Source organism: Erpetoichthys calabaricus, chromosome 18, assembly GCF_900747795.2.
Source record: "Erpetoichthys calabaricus chromosome 18, fErpCal1.3, whole genome shotgun sequence".
Taxonomy (NCBI): domain Eukaryota; kingdom Metazoa; phylum Chordata; class Cladistia; order Polypteriformes; family Polypteridae; genus Erpetoichthys; species Erpetoichthys calabaricus.
In genome coordinates this window covers 4,959,846-4,977,784 of record NC_041411.2, presented here as the reverse complement: position 1 = coordinate 4,977,784, position 17,939 = coordinate 4,959,846, and the positions used below count along the sequence as shown (strand labels likewise).

The window sequence follows — 17,939 nt, the reverse complement described above, 5'->3', positions numbered from 1 at the left end:
GTTGGCTTACACACGGTTTTGTGCATCTCATTTTTTTTGTGCATACGCACATTTCCACTTTTGTTCGTATGCCATGTTTTAGTATGAATTCTACGCACAGCATTATACATGAGGACCCTGGACTCCTTTCTCTGCTTCAAACTGCTCTTTGCGCTTAGCTATTTCTCCCTCTCCTGTGGTCCTCTGGAATTCTGCAAGGTCTGAGGCCATGTTGAGCACATAAAAGGCTGACTGCCTCCTGCCATCATTCAGTACATGGTAATCTAGGCTTCTCTGACTCTTGAGACTGACTTTTTTTCTTGTACAGTCTTAGTTGTAATGTTTGCCCTTGCTGTTTCTTTATAAATTTGATAACTCCAGTGTGTGTGTATGTGTATGTCGCAATTGAATTATAGTGATCTAGGCAATCTCCCCCAGCCCACCTATATTTAACTCTTAGAGAGATTGTAGAGAAAGTGATCTTAAGGTCAGAAATAACAAACATTGAGTAACTGACTGTTATGGCTATTTTGCTATCATTTTTTTTCTTTTAATCCTTTTACATTTCTAAAGCTTTTAAATAAATATGTATAATGTAAATGGACGTTTGGGTCCTAAAATTCACTTTCAAGTTAAGTTTAGCATCTGATTCTTTTATGTTTTCAAATATTGAGAAAAGTAAATTTCAGCATGGTGTGTGTCTGTGGAAACACAAAGTATGTACAATGATAATGTCTGGAAAACACTGGCCAGTCATTTTTCAGCACGTTGCATTGTTTTTTGTGGTGTTGCAGGCTCCAGGCCTGATAATTTTTGATCCAGTTTGGTCCAATGATTACCTCTATATCCTTCAAAAATCATGTGGCCTATGTCCAACAATAACTGCCTTAGAACTTAATTCATTTAACTGGAATTTTTGCAGTTTGTTCTGTTCAGTTGTAGGACCAGGCCTATTGATATGCAAATTTTTTGTAGCTTTTGAGATAAATAACTTATTTAAATATACATGTACACACACTGAGAAACACGCCAATGTGCTTGTGTGTGTTCATTCACATACTCTAAGAAATTTCTAAGATAAGATAGCTGACAGGGTGTTTGCCCCGCCAGAATACATGCTGGATGATGAAGATAAATAAATGAACACAAACAAACAAACATACACTTGTAGACCTGTAAAGGTGGACGCGGACAGAGGCATTAAACCACTACTGTACAATTTTTCTGTTTATACAGCTTGTTTATTTCATTTGATTCAATGTGTTTACTTTCCAATTAAACCTTATTTAAGTTGTTCCCTTCATTCAATTTCCTGTTTATTTTACTCTACATTAATTTGTGTACGTAATAAATCTGATTTAATGTAATTGATTATTATTTACTGCACAGTACCATCAGTTGTATTGTTTTGTAAAATCCTCTGTTGAATGATTTCCTGCGGGATCACTATGGTGAAATTTACATGCATGTTCTTTCTGGACCATTCCATACTGATATTTTGTTTGTGCCTATTGTTTGGATTTTCTTCATTTATTATTGAAGTCTTGATAAAAAAAATATATTTTGTATTTGTCTAAGTCAGTTAAAAGTAAGCGTTCATATAGCAACATCTGTTGATATATAAAGTTATAGAGTTTTTTGTATATTTTCTGTCTGTTGCTAGTTATGTGTAAATCCTGGCCTTTTTTTTTTTTAATCTTCCATTGTTAAATGGTAGCCTCTGTCAATAAGTAACAATGCGTAACGGTTCAGGTGTGTACTGGAACTTGGTTATCTGTTGAGGAAGTTGCAGTATTTTAAATTTATCTTTGTTCTGCTAATTCAGACACAAATATCACTGATATTTGTTAACTGAATATTTTGTGACCACATGAAGCATAATCAAATATAAGTGATAAATGAATGTCACCAGTGAAAGTAGCAAAAATTGATTCTGAAATGCTGTAAGTTATTGCCATACGTTGGAATGGAATTGAATTAAATTTTTGAAAGAAGTACATAATGAAAAATATGTAAATATATAGAAATATGAAAAGTCTTAAGTAAGAAGCAATAATTGTTGGCTACACTGTTGTTAACTGTGATGGAGAGCAGTTCATTGTGGAACCTTGCCGGTAAATTATATTGTCAGTAATGTATTGAATAATTATAATTTGCAGGTAATGCAACCATTAAAATATTGAAGTTGAAAGAAATAGAATTCTAAAATTTGGTAGGAAAAAAGTTCTTGGAGATTAATCTTAAATATGAGGCCTTGAGTTTTAGTGTTTTTTTTTTGTTTTTTTTTAATCTACATAAAATGTAGGTGTTTATTGTGATTGTCCATATTATATACTACTTTGTAACACATTTTTGCATGGTTTGCTTTCTACTTCTTAAAAATATTGAAAGATATATGTGGTTTATAGTATGCTGGATTTTGAAAAGCTCATTTGTGTTTGTTCTTTAGTGGGGGACTGCTGTAATGCTTTAGAATTTAGCTGTTCAATTTGTTTGTTTACTGTTCTTCAGCTAACACACAACCCCACGGTAAGAATCATGTAATTATAACTTTAACATTATTGAAACTACAGTTCTTTAATCACTGGGTGGTGTTCGAGTTAAATTAGAAACCATTTTAAAACAGTCCTTTGACAAAGTTCTAAGTTACTCTGGTCTGCCTTGCTTTACAGAACTTAATAATACTATTTTTCCTGACACAAAAAACAAAATGCAGGTGAATTTTAAGTTTCCATTTTAAGTAAAACTCTTCATCATGTCAGTATCAACAAAGCTTTTTTGATTACTGCTTTTAAATCCATTCCAAAGGCTCTTTATTTTACTGAAGCTTATACTTGTTAATACAATGCTTATTACATCTTCAATAATTACAGCAATTGCAATGTGAAATGGGACATTTTTGGAGTGTTGATTACAGTTATTTTATTATGTTTTTGTGTTCCTTTTTTATTTTTTATTTTTTTTTACTTTTCAACTGTCATTATTAGGGATGTTTAGGAAAGAAAGCTTAACTGTTCTATCAGATACATTTTGTATAGTGGTATAATATGTTTGATGATTGTCTGTTGCTGTTTTTAATTATTATTACTTAGGCTACATGCTTCTTAATTTACTAAGTTACAAGAGAATATTTTTGTTTCAGAGTCAAAGATCTTCTTGCCAGTGGTGTCTACACTTTCTCTCTTTAATTCAACATTAATTGATGGCTAATCAGTTTATTCCTGATTGCTATCTTTATTACATAAATATTAAGTAAACTGACACAGTACTTTTATAGTTACTTGATTTTGTAAAATAAAAGTATACATAAGTTAAGAGTTTAGGCATAAACATGTAGAGATGAATGTTTTTAAAATTTGCTAAAGAAATCATAATTATCTGTGCATTTGTCTTTCAGACTTCGCCATGACAGACACTGTGTTTGGAAGCAACACGGATCGCTGGGTGTGTCCCAGTGATAGACAGCTCACCCTCCGAGCCAAGTAAGGAGCTTACCCTTGTCTCCTCTCTCACACACACACACACACAAGTCCAAGAGATCATTCAAGCTCAATACTTGCCTTTGAGATGTACAAGGAAAATTTGCATTCCTGGCAGAGGAAAAAAAAATAACCATGCAAAACTAATGGAGTGATTGGGAAATTAAGATCCATTCTGTGCACATATGAAAACTACAAAGAAAATAACACCTATTGGACCAAACATTTCAAAACTGTTAAGATTTTTTTTCATGCTTTAGGGAGCACTTATTTTGGTCCCTATTTATTTTCAAATGTTTTGACTTTTATTCCTACATTTATATCTCTTGGTCTCTTTCTCTTCCCATTTCAATATCCACCATTAACCTGCTATGTAACCAAAAGCAAGTGAGGTCATCTGCCTGTTTTTCAAGTTTTAAAAAGTCAGTCAGTCATTTCCCAACCCGCTATGTCCTAACACAGGGTCACAGGAGTCTGCTGGAGCCAATCAATATATATATTGACCATGACTATTTGCGTTCGATACAATAGAAAATTTTGAATATTTTTATTTATGATTTCCATTATTTTATTTATGGCTATTCCTAATCACTTAATTTGATGTCCGATTAAGTAAAATTACCCTTGTATGTGATGTGGAATGTGATGTACAGTAAATCTGAACTTTGTAACAACTGCCATTAAAAAAATTGTGCAATTTTAAGCAACTAAAGAATTGAAAGTTTGTTTTTAATTGTTTTATTAAAAAGGATCATTCTGTTTGTCACTTAAATACTTTTGATTGCAAGATTTTATTATGTATATGTATGGAGTATTTGGATGTTTAATTTCCTGCATCATAATAATGATTATCATGCAAATTCTTGAGCCTACTTATAAAGTGTTTCCTAAAGAAGTCAGCTTCTTTAATGAAGGCTGTAAATGCAGTACATTCATTGCAGTGCTTTATAGAAGTAAACCATACAGTTTCACCACTGAGCCAATGTGTCAGTTTGTTAAAGCAAAATATTTAAAGAAGTTTTGATCTGGTGAGAAATATGACTCTGTTCAGAAAAGTATTGCTTTCACTGTCCATGGTATTGAAAATGAATGGCTCCAGTAGCTCAAGGTACCTTTCACGTGTTCCTTTTAAAGCAAAAGACATGAGGTCACATTTTCTGGGATTCCTGCCAACTGTGTGTTCCTCTAATTCATTACTATCATGGATACAGTGAAACCTCTAAGATAATAAAAACTCATCTATTACATGCAGTGCCTTCACAAAACCTGTGAACTTGCTCTCATAAATACAAGCTGGTGCAGGAAGGAGAATATCAAAACGCTGTTTATCACAATTTTTTGTTCATTATGTTATACTATAATAAAAAGGTCACATGGCCCCCGCTTTGTTTTGAAATTTGATTCCATGCTTTAAAGTCTATTAGATTGCCTGCAACCTTGACTAGAGCAATTTTTGTTTCCTTTTTCATGTAACTCTTTCCTGTCGGCAAGATTGAAAGGGAGAAAGATGCCTGGCAATGTTTGTTTTAGTTTTTAAAATCACAGTTTCTTATTAATTAATAATAGATAGTCAAAATATGTTATAACCCATTGGAAGTATAACTGAAGCTCAGATTGAGAATTTCAGAAAATCTTCCCTCCATTCTTGTGTACTAAACCACTTTTTCCACTACAGGGTCACAGGTTGAATGAGGTGCCAGGTTTGTCTTTGGGCAAATTCAGACACACAGTCTAATTCACGCATACCAAGTTAAATGATTTCAGCCTCTATGTCAAACTATACCCTGCTAGTTCTCTGGTGTTCTTATGGTTGCTCTGCTAACCATGTTGACTATTTCTTTTGTTTTCTGTTTATTGCATCCTTCACAAACCAAGTGAAAAGGAACAGTAAGTAACACTGTATTTTTCTTGTCTTTTTAAAGAAACTACATTAAGTTAGAGATAGGGACTTTCTATCAAAAGTTCATGAAGACATTAAAATTTAAAATCTTTTCTGTTTAATATCTGCTTTTGACATAGGTATGTTTAAATTGTTAAAGGAATCAGACATTCAAGCACAATTGTGTTAACAAGTCGACATTCAGCATTTGAAAAAGAAAAAAAAATGTCTTTTTGTAAATGATTAATCGGTGGATTTCTTTCCTAAAAGTAATTTACAAATATAAGTAGCATCTCTGGATGAAAACTATATTGGAACAGCTAATCACTTATGTGTGTGCAGTGTTTATCAAGTTGCATGACCCATTACTGTTTTTCCTATAGCCTTGTCGTAAATCCCTGAATGAGTCTATAAACCTTTGAGGATTCAAAGTATAAAGATATTGGTTGTACCGTTTTTAATTAGCAAATCAAATGCAAACTTCAGTTGAATAACTACATATCTTTAGACATAAAGATCTTTTTTCTGTTTATCTGTAGTGTTTTAATTTTAATATTGTTTTGTATAGCTAATTTAGGCTTTTACTTTTGATAGGTTTTACACAATTAGAAATTGTGTATGTAAAAAAAGTACAATGGTAATGCGTAGACCTTGACTAGTAGTATACTTGTAACTGCATAATTCTCTGTTTAAAATACAATGTAGACAACTCTTGATTATACCTGTTTTATTCAGTTGAGTTATAAGCAATAACAAATATTTTTTATGGAATTTGGCAATTTCAGTCACTCTGTTCAAGGCAGTGACTTCTTAGTGACTAATTAACTATATTTTGTAGTTCCCACATTTAAATGCCTGTATGAAAGCAACCAGCAAGATTATTGTTATGTTGTGACCCTGAGTAGGGCATTTCACCTGCCTCCTGCTCACCGTGAACAGCAGCAAGAAAGTAGCAGTTGCAGTTTACACCTAAGGAGTTTTGTCCGTCACTTTTACATATGGCTTTTAGTGTGAATTTGTTTGTTTGATACTTGTATCCAAATTATGTGTATAGACCAGCATTTTTGGCAAGTTGACTTTCCTTTGATTTCTATGACTTTCAATACTTCTAGTAACTGTCATTGTTTTACCCAGAGTGAAATTGGCTAGTTTTCACACTTGAGGGTTGCACAGTTGGCGTAACTCTTGATTGTTAATTGTGCATATGAACTAAATAGTTGTGAGGAGTTTATAACATAGTAGGAGAAGGTGGGTGAGATGCTTGAAAGTGTGCTTGTCCACTGAATATAAACTATAATTGTAAGTTGTTGATGGATTTCTGTGCTAGTCATGGATTGTCCATAATGAACACCATCAGATAAGGTCAGTTTGGGGATCATGCACTGGTACAGGGATCCTGGTTGGCAACCCCCCAGGCAAAAGTTGGGTCCAGTGTCAACCTCCGGAAAAGACCATCTATCTGCCGCAGCCAGGTGTTACATGGGCGTCCCCTGGGCCTCGTCTGGGTGCTCTGGCTCTCAACAGTGATGATCCTGTGAGCCAAATCACCCTCGTGGAATCGTGCCACATTGCCGTAGTGCTATAACTGATGCTCCCTCACAATGCAGGTAATGTGCTTTATTTGGGACTTCATGAGCAATCACTCAAGCGACACAAAGTCAAACCAGCAGTACCCAAGGATTCTCCAAAGAGACACAGTACCAAAGCAGTCCAGTCTTTGTTTCAGGTCACTGGATAGTGTTCATGTCTCTCAACTTTATAGCAAAACAGGAAGCAGCAGGACTCTAAAAACTTGGACCTTTGTTCATTTGCCCCACACCCCTTTCTAGTGATGTCATGACCCCCATGCTCTCCCAATCCATCGACTGACTTAATAGGAAGAGTCACCAGAAACATTAATGTCTCTGCCGAGGTATCTAAACCTCTCGACAAAGTCAACACTCTCCCTGCAGACAGACACACTGCTGATGCTTGTGCCCAAGAGGTCATTAAAGGCCTGGATCTTTTTTTTTTCCCCCAAGACACTAACAAGCCCAGATAATCAGACTCCTTGCGCAGTCCCACAAAATTCCCTATCAGAGCCTCCACTGACTCCGTGAATTTCACAGCATCATCGGCAAAGTCAAGAGCAGTGAATCTCTCTTCACCAACAGATGTCCCACAGCCTCTGGATCCCCAGACCCTGCCCAATACCCAGTCCATGAAAGCATTGAAGAGTGTACGAGCGACAACACACACCTGACGAACCCCAGAATCAACTGGGAAAAACGCAAAGGTTCTGCCTCCACTCTGCACAGCACTCACCGTACAAGTTTACAGGACGGCCATGATATCCAGCAACTTTGAGGGGATCTTGCAGCCGTTCCACAGGGTTGCTCGATCAACTGAGTTGAACGCTTTACAAAAATTGACAAAGGCTGCAAAGAAACTCTACCGATATTTGCGTTTGCGCTCCATGAGAACGCTCAGTGCCAGGATGCAGTTGATGGAAAACTTCTTAGGTGTAAACCCAGACTGCTCTGGTTGCTGGTAGGTGAGCAAGTGCTCACAGGACCTATTAAGGATGACCCCAGCAAGGACCTTACCCTGCACTGAAAGCAGTGTTATCAGCCTGTAGTTGCCATAATCCAAGCGATCATCCTTCCCTTTCCAAATAGGGACAATAGGTCCCATTTTCCAGTCAGTTGGGATGTCACCCATCTCCCAAATGGAAGCAAAGATTGTTTTCAATGCCAGGAGGACAGCCTTATCACCAGCCTGGAGAAGTTCACCCCGTATACCTTGGATCCCTGCAGCTACCCCTACCCTTAGCTGGTTCACCACCTGTGCAATCTCAGTGAGATGGGGTAGTTCACAGCTAATTGGAGGATCAGCCTCACGAGCCGTGGACCAAAGATATCCAACATCTTAGCCGGAGGATCAACTTAACCAGCTGCTCAAAGTAGCCAGCTCAGCAGGTCACAACTGCAGTGGCATCCATAAGGACTGTTCTGTCAGCCCCCCTGACTGCAACATTTCCAAGCAACAGATTTGGATGTGCGTAATTCTTTGATTCCTCTGCAAGCAGGATGTGGGTCACTAGACTACAGATGGTGTGTCACTTGCTCACAGATTCCTCTAAGAAACGCCTCCTTATCTGCCCTTGGAGCCCTTGCAGTCCTTGAAGCTGTCCTTCGCAGTTCCCAGTACAGACCAGAGTTGCCATCAAGCTTTGCGCTGTGACTCTTCTCAATGATATCCAGGATGCCCTGTGATATGAAGTACCTCCTTCTTGAAACACTGGTAACACCAACACAACCCTCAGCAACCTTCAGGGTCTTGTCAATGAAGGTCTTCCACATTACATTAAGATCAGCAGTTGCACCCAAGTCCGTAAATTCTTCACAAAAACTGTAAGCAAATTTGTTAGAGACAGCCTGATGTTGGAGTCTGGCTTGGTCCAGCTTCAATTTCCTAGGTGGTAGCCTAATGGACCTAAGCTGGATCTTCAGAGTAGCAACAACAAGTCTGTGGTCAGAATTCACAAGCTAGGTATTTCTGTAGACCCTGCAGTTTTATAAGACCCTCCAGCTTCTGCCCACGAGGATGTGATTGATCTCCTTCACCGCACCACCGGTATTAGAGTACCAAGTCCAATGATGCGGCTCAGGGCACTGGAACCAGGATCCAGCTATCTGTAGGCCCTGACCTTTTGAAAAGTCAAGGGGAACTTTAACCACGGTCGCCAGACACATGGGGACAACATAATCCTCATTGACAGCTTTGTCAGTGCCAGTGGTCACATTGAAGCGAAGTTATGAATAAAATGTTTCCCTCACCGAGACATCACTCACTGTGGTGGGAACATACATTGAGACAGCAGACATTTAATCTGATTCTTATAATACGCTCGTTGAAAGGAGTGACATCGGACACCATCGGAAGCAGCCAATCCTGCCACCAAAGCCCATGATATCCCTGCAAGCTGGAGGTACGCTTGCTGGGCCGAATGCAGTTCAATGTCATACCCAGGAACACCATGATCAAACATAAAGAGGCTCATTAGTGTACCTGGAACCAGAGCACTTTGGGCTAAAGTTCGATGATAGAATTTTATGGTTGTCATCTAACATGAGGCCCTATATTTTGAACACTTACATGATCACCACTTGGTAGTGAGTTGGATTTGAAGTGAGGGGTGTAGGCTGGGCAGACTGGGGAAGCCTAGACAAGCAGTTAGTGTGGGACTGTGTGGCTGAGGTTTCCATTTAAAATTAGTTAAACTCCTGTCTTCAAGAGAATTTCCCACATGCCCCAAGTAAGGCCTGGGAAAATGAATTGGTCTTACAGTAGTTGGAACATCTCATGGCGGCAACCCTAGGATCTGATATTAAACAGCATTGGTGAAGGAAGTAGTCACACTGAAAATGGTGATCTTCAGGGAAATGCCTTTTGTGGGATCTCCTGATTCAGTTGAGACGAACTGCCAGACTAAGATGACTGCTGCAAATGTGGTTGTGGAAGCAAAAGCGCAAGCATATGCTTATTGTGATAGGCTGCATGACCCTGTTCAGGATTAAGCAGGTTTGGAATATGGTATGGTATGGGATTAGTGTGGAGAGGCCTTGGAGAGAGAGAGCATCAGATGGCCTTGACGCTGTTCTGTCAAACTGATGCCTGAGAAGGGAAAGGCGTGACCTTGCCCAGACTGTATTAAGCGTGGATAGAGTGGTGTTCACATCATCTTAGAAAACTGTACAGCAGTGGAAGGAACACTTCGAATTACTCCTAAACATAGTGAACATGCCCTCCTGTCACTAGGCAGCTTTGGACACAACCGATTAGTGACGGGCATATAACTTGCTGAATTCACAATGATGTTCTGAAAACTCCATAGTTCTAATGCGTCTGGGGTGGATTAGGTCTAACTTGAGATGTTGAAAATGCTAACAGTTTTTGGGATAGCCTGGGTAATGCTTCTGTTCAGTGTTGAATTTAAAATTGAATATCTGAAATGCTCACAAAGTAAAATTTCTGGTCCTGTGAGGTCTCTCCTGATGGCCAAAGTCTGTGTGATGCTGACTAAGTGCTTGAGTGCTGAATTGCAGTAAGCAGAGCAAGTCGCTTACTCTTTATTTTTTAATGTAGTATTTCAGTAGATTTCTTATACTATTTCCTCCCAAAACATTTTCTTTTGCATTCAGTTAAGATGCTATTTTTTCTCCATAGATGTTTTATTAAAGGTCTCTTCTAGTTGGAATTCTTCAACTACTTTTCAGTACCAAGCTCTGATTTAATGCAGTTTGTTTTTTGTTTGCCCATTTTCTGAAATATATCTTGTGCATCTGCCTATTCATCCTCACTCTAGACCATTGGACAGTGAACTTTATGTTTTAGGGATTTGAAGGGAATTTGAAATTTCCAAAAAAGGTCTAAGAGGACACTGGGAAGAATATAAAGACACTCTACAAATAGTAATAGGTCAAGGACTCAAACTCCTGTCTCTGAAGCTGCTTTGTGGTGGTGCCAAACACAAGCCCAAGCCCATCAGGCTGATGTCGTTAAAGGTTTTAAGTGCATTGCTAAACAGCTTTGTGTATTCTTATAAAAGACTAGGTGGCGGCTGGTCAGTCCACTCCAACCAGACTGAACGACAGAGGAAGAACGAGGAGCTGACTGATGAAGAGAAGGAGATCATTAACAATGTGATAGCAAGAGCAGAAAAGATGGAGGTCATGGAGCAGGAGCGCATTGGGTGAGTGTATTAGCATCCTCTATGTGACTGTTAAGCTATGTATAAATATTGCTTCCTGAGCTACAGAAAAATACCACAGTGAGTTCCAATTGTGTCAAGATCAAGATCGGATTTTTTTTTTCTTATGATATATAGAACTTAAGGGTGTTTTCCCAAATAAAGAGAGATTCAGTTTTTTACTTAATTATTTACTGGATTACCAGTTTTACTATATATATTAAGATAAGGATAGACAAATAAAGATATAGTTCAACTGCTCTGAGTGATCCTAAACCATTGTAAGCCAATTTCAGACTCTTTCATACCTTGTGCAATTGTACTTTGAGTATGTGCCTTATAACTCTATCTTCACTACTGCAGGTTTGAGGAGAGAATTTGTAGCTGAATAGAAATGTGATCATTTCATTTGGTAGCACTATTAAACTTGCATTATATATTGAAGCAAAAACATAGAGAATATGGCATAGGAAAGTAGCACAAGTTTTTAACATCCATCCATCCATTATCCAACCCACTATATCCTAACTACAGGGTCATGGGGGGTCTGCTGGAGCCAATCCCAGCTAACACAGGGCGCAAGGCAGGAACAAATCCCTGGGCAGGGCGCCAGCCTACCGCAGGGCACACACACATACACACACCCTCACACTAGGGACAATTTAGAATCGCCAATGCGCCTAACCTGCATGTCTTTGGACTGTGGGAGGAAACCGGAGTACCCAGAGGAAACCCACACAGACACAGGGAGAACATGCAAACTCCACGCAGGTAGGACCCTGGGAAGTGAACCCGGGTCTCCTAACTGCAAGGCAGCAGCGCTACCCACTGCGCCACCGTGCCGCCCAGCTTTTAGATAGATGGATAGATAGATACTTTATTAATCCCAAGGGGAAATTCACATTCTCCAGCAGCAGCATACTGATACAAAAAACAATATTAAAGCGTAATAAAAATGCAGGTAAAAACAGACAATAACTTTGGATATGTTAATGTTTACCCCCCTGGGTGGAATTGAAGAGTCGCATAGTTTGGGGGAGGAACGATCTCCTCAGTCTGTCAGTGGAGCAGGACGGTGACAGCAGTCTGTCACTGAAGCTGCTCCTCTGTCTGGAGATGATCCTGTTCAGTGGATGCAGTGGATTCTTCATAATTGATAGGAGCCTGCTAAGCGCCTGTTGCTCTGCCACAGATGTCAAGCTGTCCAGCTCCATGCCTACAATAGAGCCTGCTTTCCTCATCAGTTTGTCCAGGCGTGAGGCGTCCTTCTTTATGCTGCCTCCCCAGCACACCACTGCGTAGAAGAGGGCGCTCGCCATAACCGTCTGATAGAACATCTGCAGCATCTTATTGCAGATGTTGAAGGACGCCAGTCTTCTAAGGAAGTATAGTCGGCTCTGTCCTCTCTTGCACAGAGCATCAGTATTGGCAGTCCAGTCCAGTTTATCATCCAGCTGCACTCCCAGGTATTTATTGGTCTTCACCCTCTGCACACAGTCACCTTTGATGATCACGGGGTCCATGAGGGGCCTGGTCCTCCTAAAATCCACCACCAGCTCCTTGGTTTTGCTGGTGTGCAGGTGTAGATGGTTTGAGTCGCACCATTTAACAAAGTCCTTGATTAGGTTCCTATACCCCTCCTCCTGCCCACTCCTGATGCAGCCCACGATAGCAGTGTCGTCAGCGAACTTTTGCACATGGCAGGACTCCGAGTTGTATTTTAACATTAAGACTGAAAATGTATTAATAAGAAAACACCAGATGGATACATAAATAAAGGCTCAAGTATAAGTAAAGTAACATTTAAAATTATATAGAGAGCTTGGAGGAGTTGGGGTTTGACATTCATACAGCAGAGAACTGTCACCAGGCAACCAAGCTAAACAGTGTGCCATAGCGTAATACCAAGATTTATCAGCTTGGATTGTACAATGATTTATTTCTTTACCCTGATGGAGTGACTTTAAGAGCCACGCTTGCCTTATGAACACAGATTATTCTGCATATTACGATATTGTCATATCCCTCTTTGACATCAGGAGGAAAAATAAAAACCCACAAAGGGATTAAATTATGTCACCTACAGTAGCTACAAAATGATATGATATTCTTCTTAATATATGCAAATTGCTTAGATCTGAAAAGCATCTAGGTTTATTTCCAAGGTCTGCTATGGGATTAAGGAGGACTGCAGTAGTTTAAGGCTGCAGAGACATCAAAGAGACCCAAAGTTTAAAGTTTATAATAAAACATGGACATATTTTTTTTAGAATTTGTAAGGGGAGCATCTGCCTATAAGACTTCATCAGTCTCCATCTTTCTTTACTTGAGGAATTTTTCTCAATCTTTCTGGAATCTATGCAATAACTACTTTTAGGATTTAATTTTCTTTTTTGTTTAATAATTAATAATTCTTTGCATTTATATAGCGCTTTTCTCACTACTCAAAGCGCTCAGCAATTGCAGGTTAAGGGCCTTGCTCAAAGGCCCAACAGAGCAGAGTCCCTATTGGCATTTACGGGATTCGAACCGGCAACCTTCCGATTGCCAGTGCAGATCCCTAGCCTCAGAGCCCTAGAATCGAATTTAATCTAATTTGCAGTTGCAATTTCTGATACTTTAAATATTTGCAATTATTCCAGCCTGGCACTGAGTGCCCAGTAACAGTTCAAAAGATTTACAGTGTGTATTTATTTATTTATATATTTTTTAGACGACTGGTGGATCGTTTAGATACTATGCGCAAGAGTGCTCTTGGAGATGGCGTATCACGTTGTGTATTATGTGGAGAACAAGTTGGCATGCTTGGCGTGGCTTCAGTGGTATGTGAAGACTGCAAAAAGGTATTAAGACTGTTTAATTTGCTCAGTCAAATAAGAGGTGTAATGGAGAAGATGTTGGTTTTTTTTTAGATGAGATAGGTGCACCCTCAAAATTTTTTTTTTTTTTTTTTTGTTTTTTTTTCTGTGGGAATTTTGCCACCACTTCGTTCCATAACATTTGTAGTTGACCTTTTTTCATCATTCTCTTCACCTTCATCACATCTTTACCCAGTTGTTTCTTACTTATTGCACACATTTGTAAGTTTATATCTCCTAATTACCTACCGTCTCGTCTCTACCATGGTTCTGTCAACTTTGTTTTATCTAGTTGTCTATTAAGCTCTTTGCATTTACGTTCTTATTTTCATCTCTGTCCTTTGTGCTTTTGCTTCACCTCTTCACAGAATATAAAAATCTATTCACTATTGCCCTTGTGCTCATTTTTAATTGTCTAGTTTATACACATGGATCCACTAAATTGTAACATATTGGGACTATTAAAATTATTTAAATTGAGAAAGCATGTTTGAGCACAGGATGGAGGATGTTTCGATTTCACACAGACCATGAACCTAGCACTCTTGAATGGAAAGGCTGTGACATGAAGCTTTGTACCACCATTTTTTTTTAAAAACTATATGTTTGTTCATCTTGAATGTCTGTCAAGTGCCTCACTTCACCTATTAAGGCAGCAGAAGTGACCTGGGCTACTTGCAGATCACCCCTTATTGCTAATACTTTACTAATGTTTGCAACCTCTAGCAGAACCATCAGCTGATTGCTTTTATTACACATACTGCATTACTGTAGACTTGCATCTTCTGTGCCCTCTGTATTGCTGAGTTTTACCTGCATTCACTTTTTGAATTTACTCCCATATAAGGAGTTTAATACTGTATTCTAATTTACATTAAAAATGTTATATTTTTTAGCTGGTAGTTTATAAAGCTTAGCTGACATCCCTAAATATAAATATTGAATGTTGTTGAATCTGAATAGCAGTGGGTCAGTGTTTTTTTTTTTTTTTAAACATTTGGGCTATTTGCTTAACATTTATTTTCATAATGTATTATATAACTCCAAAGAACTCCTCATTTTCTCAGTGTATTGTATGTTACAAGCTTAATTTCACAATTTAAAAGAACAAGTTCACAGGCACAGTCCTTGTCATTGATTCCGAATTTGGGTTTAACCATGTTATTTTACCAACCATGGAAAGAATGCTTTGGAATATTGAACACTATAATATTTTTAATGTCTTTATAAAACAAGGGTGCTCATTAATTCTTCATCTGTATCTTGCAGTCTAACATTTGTTACGTCACTTTACCTGACAAGCCCTTCATTACAGAAATATCATGATTTGTGTTTTATTTTGTGTTTGAAAAGCTTTTTGGGTGGTATTCATTATATGTACACTCCAGATAAAATGATGTTAATTTCCATGTTATTCCAGTTTAAAGAAAGTTAGGGGTCAGAAGGTGGAACAAACATGTTTAGCTTTCTTAAGACCTTCTGAAGGAGAAGGGCTGAATTTGACGTGTATTGGAAAAGCTACCCATATCAAGTCCTTAATTCTTGCAGTGATGTGCAGGTTGTCAGCATCTGTGATCTTAAACTGCCTGCCAGCTGGTAGCCTGCCACACACAACATATTTTATTCACAGTCACTGGCACATGACAAGCTAACAGCAAAGCTCAAGCTGTGCAGCAAGATTGCAGTGCTTGTCATTTAAGCTTTCAATGTGTTTCTCTTCAGCAGCTTACATTTTCTTAAAGCAAAAAGCATTTTTTTTTGTCATCGTCATTTTTGTTCTGATTTTCTGAATGAGGGCAGCGGTAGCAGCTCTCAGATTTGAGCAGGCCTCTCTATCTCCAACAACATTTTCAAACCCTTCTTGAGTAAGAGACAGGATTGTTGAGAAATGCCTCCAGTGTGTCCTGGGTCTTCTCCCAGTGGTCCATACTTTGCACTCTTCTATGGGAGGTATCAAGGAGCATCCTATTAAACGCCTAAACCACCCCAACTGGCTCCTCTCAATCTAGAGACGGCAAAGTTGTATTCCAAGGTCATGCCATATTGCCATGCTCCTCAACCTGTAAATGGAACAATAAGCTTAGTAATTCTCATTTCTTCCACTTATATTTGCAGCCCTTGTTTCTTTCAGTCACTAACCAAAGCTCTTAACGGTCAGTAAGAATGGTGATGTAGACCAAATGGTAAATTGACAGCTTTGTTAGTGGACATAGCTCCTTTTTCTGTCACCATGGCACAATGTTTACAGTGGAGTTTGATGTGGTTTCTGAAAAGAATATGCACTCATTTTTCTTGCACATTTAAATCGCACACAACATCCCTATAAGTTTTTAATATCTGTATATTGTAATTGTGTACTGTGCTGTGTACGGTGTTAAGGGATAATGAAAAGTCTAAAGATCCAGTATACACGGGATGATATACTGACTGGTTGGTTTCTTTGGCCCTAAAAGAATAACATATAGTATGTTCCTAGTTTCATTTGTGTTAGCCATAAGGGAGAATTAAACAGGACTCTATTGCAATAACAAGTCTTTCTCTGGTAGTAGGTGCGGTTGGTGAACAGAGTGTTGCTTAAAGGTATGGAGGGATTTGGTTTTTGCGCTGCAAACAAATCATAATTGATTGATTTATCACTAGTGTCTAGAGATAGTGCTGTTTGGTTTTGAATGCTAGAGGTCTTCAAATCTAAAATGGATGAAGTAAAACATGATATGAACATTTCAAGAATTGTAACATGCACCCACCATGTAGCACTACTTACTTTTTCTGGGATTTGTGTGTCTTTAGCATGTTTGTCAGAACTGCGGAGTTGAGTCGAACAGCAGACCCCGCTCTGTGTGGTTATGCAAAATCTGCAGTGAACAAAGGGAGGTGGGTATATTTTTGCTTTACTTATTTAAAAGAAAATCCAGTGGAAGGTTCAAAACTATATTTTAGGCTAAACAATTGTACAGCTGTAATATGCATTTTGGTGTGAAAAAAATCAAATAATAGGATAAATATAATGTATCATTATTGTTAGTGATAAAAATCTTTTTACTCAAAAGAACTCTCTGTATACCAACTACTAGACTAAAAACATTGTTTACTGTTTTTCAAAGATAATAACAACAGTCTGTCCATTTTCTGTAGCCTGTCAGTCTGTCTTAAGCCACTGTCATGTTTTATTTTTAATTACCCTTTTTATAGGTTTATTTGCTCATTACAAAAATTGAATGGTGCTCAAGCAACTTGCAATTTTTATGTTCGTCAGGTTTGGAAGCGCTCTGGAGCATGGTTCTTCAAAGGTTTTCCTAAACAATTCCTTCCATCACCAATGCCAATCACCAAGCAAAAAGAAAGTACTGGACAAAAAGACTCTCCTATTGCGGAGTCTTCTGGCCAAGAACAAAGAGCTGGCAGTTATTCTCGGACCCAGAATCAGGGTAAAGGATCTTTGCACAGTTTCCTGCTTTAATTTCCATCCTGTGAAAAGCCACAGCTAATCAGCAGTTAGATCCTGAGTTAGTTTTTTTTTTATGTGATGGTACGTGTGAAATTGGCTTCAGTATAATCATCTCATTTTAGACCACTTGAGTAGGATATTCCTACCCTATGCCCTGTAGGAAAGTACCTGTCATTAGTGCAGACTATATGAAGACGTGGGCAACAGCCAGACTTTTAGTTTGCTACCTGTTTGAAAGCTATTCAGGCAGTATGGTGGTACAGACAGATAGATAGATAGATAGATAGATAGATAGATAGATAGATAGATAGATAGATAGATAGATAGATAGATAGATAGATAGATAGATAGATAGATAGATAGATAGATAGATAGATAGATAGATAGATAGATACTTTATTAATCCCAAAGGGAAATTCACATACTCCAGTAGCAGCATACTGATACAAAAAAACAATATTAAATTAAAGAGTAATAAAAATGCAGGTAAAAACAGACAATAACTTTGAATAATGTTAATGTTTACCCACCCCCGGGTGGAATTGAAGAGTCGCATAGTTTGGGG

General features: G+C 38.2%; 1 protein-coding gene across 3 annotated transcripts in view; it reads left to right on the top strand.

Annotated features, from left to right (window-relative positions):
* rph3aa (rabphilin 3A homolog (mouse), a) overlaps positions 1-17,939 on the top strand; it is an 81,428-nt gene that overhangs the window by 20,743 nt on the left and 42,746 nt on the right. For 2 of the 3 annotated variants that reach the window (XM_051921141.1, XM_051921139.1), the window contains exons 2-7: positions 3,377-3,461; positions 5,334-5,345; positions 10,928-11,071; positions 13,782-13,911; positions 16,717-16,800; positions 17,183-17,354. In XM_051921141.1, the coding sequence (XP_051777101.1) occupies positions 3,385-3,461; positions 5,334-5,345; positions 10,928-11,071; positions 13,782-13,911; positions 16,717-16,800; positions 17,183-17,354 (619 nt within the window). In that variant the 5' untranslated portion in view covers positions 3,377-3,384. Of the gene's footprint in view, positions 1-3,376; positions 3,462-5,333; positions 5,346-10,927; positions 11,072-13,781; positions 13,912-16,716; positions 16,801-17,182; positions 17,355-17,939 lie in introns of those variants that run through there. The other variant, XM_051921140.1, reaches the window with a different exon arrangement.